At 41.4% G+C, this 6,000-nt stretch overlaps 1 protein-coding gene across 1 annotated transcript in view; it reads right to left on the bottom strand.

The window, feature by feature from the left end:
• Positions 1 to 647: 647 nt before the first annotated feature.
• CHORDC1 (cysteine and histidine rich domain containing 1) overlaps positions 648 to 6,000 on the bottom strand; it is a 61,389-nt gene continuing 56,036 nt past the window's right edge. The window contains exon 11 of the mRNA XM_077485001.1: positions 648 to 5,188. Coding sequence (XP_077341127.1) covers positions 5,030 to 5,188 — 159 coding nt within the window. The 3' untranslated portion in view covers positions 648 to 5,029. The remainder of the gene's footprint in view (positions 5,189 to 6,000) is intronic.

The raw sequence follows: 6,000 nt of genomic DNA, 5'->3' as shown, positions 1-6,000 counted from the left end.
GTGATGTCCAGGTAGCCACAATACTTTTAGCCATATAGCCTACATAGTAGAGCTGCACGATTAATCGTTAGCACAATTCCCCCCCCCCCCCCCCCCCCATTGCGATCTTGACAAAGTATTTCCACATTCTTCCTATGCAGAGAACCCTCTCTGCTCTGCTGAAGCCAACATCAAATGAAAGAAAAATTTATAATATATATATATATATATATATTTTTTTTTTTTTTAGTGTATGTATGGGGATTCTAAGTAATTTTCCAGCAAAAAAAATTGTTTTTAACTTGACAAATGTTTAGTGGTTAAACTTCCCTCATTTACACACCAACCTGTATTCCTTTTATCTAAAGGACAAATCCTTACAATAATTCTGCTTCCACTGCTAAAGAATGCTATGTTTCTTGGCAGATTGGCCGAATAATATTATATATATATATATATATATATATATATATATATATATATATATATATATATATTTTTTTTTTTAAGAGACCCTAGAGAATAAAACAGTGGTTGTTGCAATATTTTATGTCACACTGTATTTGTGCAGCAGTCATTCAAATGCAATTTTTTTTATGGGGGGGGGGGGGGGGGGGGGAATTACACTTTAAAACTAACCAGTAAATTTAGCTTTCACGCGGCAAGAATCGTGAGAGAATTGTGATCTTTTTATTCTAAGCAAAACAAATGCGATTCTCATTTTGGCCAGAATCGTGCGGCTCTAGTAGATAGCAACAATACACATTTGAAATAAGGCCAAGCTGACGCACCAAAAATCAATATGCAACATCTCCAAAACAACAAGTTCTGGAGGATTGGACTTAACAGATGGACACCTGTAGATTCTCATATGCAAACATCACATAGATATCCGCTATAAAATAAAACCCCCGATTACCTCAGACTAATATTTCCTGCACAGTACAGACAATATTGTCTAAAACATTATTTTCCAGCACACACTTCCTGTCCAGTAATTCGATGGTAGAAAACCATCAACTGTCAATGTGTTGTCTAATGTAGCAGCTCACATAGAAGAAGCAGCTATGTAGCAAACTTTCACAAGATGTCAAATATCTCAAACTTCTGTACAAGCACAGGAGCATTTTAAAAACAATATCATTTAACTTTATGGCCCCTTTCAGACAGAACAGACTCTGAAGTGGATCGGCCCGCTCAGTGTGGACTCTCTACAGGGATCCCCGCTGTGCAGGCACATGACAGGTCCGTGTCCGCTTAGCTATGCAGAGCAGACAGACACAGCTCGCTGTTCTCTACCAGGCGGTCGGATGGAGACAGACTGCCTGTCCATTTCTATCCCACTGTCATCCAATCCTGTCAGACAGCTGGGGAACGAATCCCCATATGCCTTTTTTTAGCGGATCGGTTGTCGGCGGGTGTCAGAGGACTCGTATCCGCTGCCATCAGCCGCTCTATAGAGAGCAATAGAGGGTCCGATTAGGACCACCTGAAAAACTGACAGGCGGACCCGATCAATCAGTCAGTGTGAAAGAGGCCTAAGAGATACAGCGACCCTTGAAGAATGAGAAATATTGCAGCTCTGCCCATGGCAACAAATCAAGTTACACATTATATTTCATAATTCTCACAAGAAATCCAGGAGGTAGCACTGATTGGTCGGGACAGACCTCAGATCCACTTCTGTTTGCTACAATGAGAACTGTAGAATTACTGAATTTATTCCATTATACCATTAAACATACTTTGCTAGTAAGCAGACAACCATCAGAAAACATCATACTGGCTTGACAGACGTGGCAAACTAAAAGGATATTTACAAAAGAATTAAATATACAATATAGAATGTGACAACAATGTGAAAATATAAAATTTAACACATCCTCTAAGGCAGGGATAGGCAATTAGCAGACCTCCAGCTGTTGCAAAACTACATATCCAGTCATGCCTCTGCCTCTGGGTGTCATGCTTGTGGGTGTCAGAGTCTTGCTATACATTATGGGAATTGTAGTTCTGCAACAGCTGGAGGTCCGCAAATTGCAGATCCCTGCTCTAAGGCTTTGAATAACAGATTTACACCAATGTCTAACAGTTTGTTTAAATATTGCATTGAGACAGTTAACATTAGTGCACCGGTCCTCTATGGGGGGGGGTCAATATTTCAAGGCATAGATCACCGATTCCCAAGTCCACATAATGGGTGCCTCCTCTGCATACGTGGGACAGATCTTTAGTTTCAATGGAAATTCTTTATCGGTTTCTGGTCCCTAGCTCTTCCCCCCTTTACTTTCAGTTTAAAGTGGTTCTAATGGCAGAAAGTTTTATTTACCTTAATGCATTCAAGTAGATGTAAAACCTCTCCTGCATCCTATTGAAGTGATTGGCCTCAGATGATAAACAGAGATTAAACAAATCCTCCTACATAAGTTTTACATGTATATCTGATTTATTCCACTTTCTACATTCTTTAGAAAGTGCAGATTGTGTTACAAATCTGGTTTCCTCATTCAGCACTGGGAGTGAAGTCTTGGCATACACTGTGGGAGAGCTGATTGGGGGAAAGGCACACACCCCCTCTCCACATAGGCAGAGGAAGGAAGGAACTTGCAGAGTTGGTCCATGAATAGACAGGCTCTCTGCACATCTCTAAGGTCTCTGCCCTTTCAAGCTGCTTTTATCTCCTCTGTCATAGAACTTGTCAGAAGTTATCATGCTGATAATAGAGGAACGGAGCAGCAGAAAGACAGGGGACTCAGAGCTTTGGAGAGAGATAAGTAAACACTACCTACAGGTATATGTGCATAGGTCAGATTTCATGAATGGGGTTTACAACCATGTAAAAGGTAAAAAAAATAAAAAAAGTCTGCATGCAGCAGCCCCCTCTTATATGCACCCGAGCCCGATCTCAAAAAAACATTGTGCAAAAGCTCTCGTCGCCCTCCCTCTTCATTGACTGGTGAGGGAAGAGGAAAGCTGAGCTCTGTGTGTCAATGGACACAAAGAGCCATATCAGGAATCAGCCTGCACAAGTGCCCTCATAGCAAGCAGCTATTTGGAGGGAGGAGCCAGGAGTACCCCAGAAGAGGAGGATCTGAGCTGCTCTGTATAAAACCACTGCACAGAGCAGGTAAGTATAACATGTTTGTTATGTTAAAAGAAAAATAATTCTTTACAATCACTTTAAAGTTAGTTCTCAACAATTGCATTCTAGAATGTTATTTTACTGGACTGGTAGGTGCTGCATAACCAGATTTCACCAACAGCCCGGCATGGAAAAGTAGCATTTCAGCTCTTGAATCTGATAAGACCCCCCAAAACTGGGGAAAGTGAGCTCCTTGCTAATAGAGGTAAGCTGCAGATGATGGAATTCCACCTTTTTAAATGTAAAATGACGAAGAAGGGACGTAAAGGGCGATCAAGTGATCACATAAATTCTGCAATACTTTATCAATAAAAAAAAAAATTAAACTTAGCCCATTTTTGATTTTGGATGGATAAGGACGGGGCTCAGTCTAGCTCTCGGTATTTGTTTGGTTATATGATGCAGTGAAGACAACAGTGACAGACTGAACTTGGCTTTTCAGCCAAACTACATACATCATTGGCCACAGCCCTCCATATGTTCCTATGGATGATCCACTAGAGAGAGACCGCATTTTCTTTCTTTACTAGTAGAGTCCATCAGAATATACAGCAAATTCAGCTTATTTCCAGGATACCAATATATCATTTTTTTTTACTGTCCCTGGTACTCTGTTTATTCTGCAAGTTTTTATTTTATTTTATTTTTTAACAAACTCCACATATCTTAAAGTAATTGTAAATTATTTTATTTTTTTATTTAACAACAACAAACATGTTATACTTACCTCCTCTGTTGAAGTGGTTTTGCACAGACCAGCAGGGATCCTCCTCTTCTTGGGTCCCTCTTTGTTACTCCTGGCCCCTCCCTCCTGTTGAGTGCCCCCACAGCAAGAAGCAGCTTGCTATGGGGGCACCTTAGCCGAGCCACAGCTCCCCATGTCCATTCAGACATGGAACTGGAGCCCAGCCCCATCCCTTTCTCTCCTCATTGGCTGACTGATTGACAACAGCAGGAGCCAATAGTGACGCTCCGCTGTCTGAGCCAATGAGGAGCAGAGTCTCTGGCAGCCAAGACACTCCTGGAACATAGTTGGATCTAGATGGGGCTCAGGTAAGTATTGGAGTGGCTGAAGGGGCTGCTGCACACAAAGTGATTTATCTTAACGCATAGACTGCATTAGGATAAAAGACCTTCTGCCTTTACAACCACTTTAATTTGCAGTCACATGACTTTTAAAGCGCCATAGGAGACCAGCATTTACATATGCAATAAAGCTAGAAATATGCTTCCTTCCTTGAAGTACATGTCCCATGAGGCAATGCACATCGCTAGCTGGTGGGCAAAGGCTGGTGGTTGTAGAGAGCTGGCTGTGAAATTTAGGATTCTGCAATTATTAACTCAACTATGAGGTGGGCCCATGACACTCCGCTGAGGAGGAAATGAATGGGTGATGCAAGAGGGTAATCTCGCCAATAACTACTGGGCCCAGCACAGACCCCCAAGGCAAATTCTGAAGCTCACAGAGTGATGACAGAGATGGAATGCACAGAGAGCATTTACAACCAGGTATGTGGATTTTTTGGAGGATGGGTTTTAAAATGCTTATCAAAGATGTTCTGGAGGGGAGAGGAGGATTTCCCCTTTCGGGTCCCAGGCAGAAAACCCACCATGGCACTGAACTCTGCCCCTCTCCAACCAAAGCCCTATCTGGGAGTAGGTGCAGAAAGAGGACTCTTGCTGAAGATGACAGATGAACGGAATGCTTTTGTATTGCTGTCAAAACAGATACAGAGGAGATGTAATTAGACGTGCACCGAGTAATAATACCAAAGCCTTATTTTTTTAACACAAATTCTCAGTCAGTGAAACATGATGCTTGAGGGAAAAAACAAACAAAAAAACAAAAACAAAAAAAAAAAATGCTTGGATCCCTACTACTAGCTGGCATTTAATTCTGTTCCCAGATCAAGGGTCAGAGGTGTCTTCAGAGTCCTTGTGTTGGGGCGGAGGGGCAACTTTTTGAGGTAGCTCTAGTCGGGCCCACATCATTGGCTCTGCCTTTTTCATGGAAACCTCCACCTTAGTCGCTGTTAAATTCACATAACTTTTTTGGACATCAATGACCTAAAAAAAATAAAGATTACAATAAAAAATAAAAAGTTGCACATAATCTATATAAGGTGAATTGACAACCGTACACTACCAGGTGGTTGTAAATACATTTATTGGCCAACTTCAGCCAAAACATTTTTATTTGGTTTCTGATGAAGGATTTGGACAAATAACCTGTGTCATTCAATCATGGGTTAGAACTATGGACAATACTTTAATAGCTCTCAGATTCTTCATCCCAGCCAAAACTGGAGTTAAGGGAGAAGTTTACTTAAAAAAAATAAAAAAATAAATGCACTTTTTTTTTTTTGACCTGCAAAAAAGTGCCTTTATTTTTTTTTTTTAACCTGTAAAAGCATTGTACCAGCGATCAGAAGATTGTTGGTACCGGTCTCCTGCAGACCTGTCAATGTATCTGCGCCCCCGTACATCACGTATGGAAGGAGCTATGCACGGCCATGCCGATTTAAAAAACTGACAGCTAGTATGAGGCACTTGTCCCCGTACTGCTGTCACAAAGGGGGGGGGGCAGGATTTGGGAACCAGGCAGCGGCTACAGCATTGGGAACATATTGCATGTTACAATCTAAAAATAGGTGGAACATTTAACATGTCACCAAGGCGAACTTATCCTTTAAGCTTTAACAGTCCTGACAACTCAAAACACATCCATCTACTTATCTTTTGCCACAGCCAGCATTGGCTACTGCAACATGTACTGCCACCGACCAGTATGGAAATTCCATGGGAGGTAATACATTGAGGCATACGCATGTTTCCTGCATTTTTTTTAGTACATTCTCCATCATCCCCTCTGTTGCCTT

This window comes from Lithobates pipiens, unplaced genomic scaffold (genome assembly GCF_037356315.1).
Source record: "Lithobates pipiens isolate NorthernLeopardFrog02 unplaced genomic scaffold, aLitPip1_a1.2 Scaffold_17, whole genome shotgun sequence".
Classification (NCBI taxonomy): Eukaryota; Metazoa; Chordata; class Amphibia; order Anura; family Ranidae; genus Lithobates; species Lithobates pipiens.
This window is presented reverse-complemented; position numbering and strand designations above follow the sequence as displayed.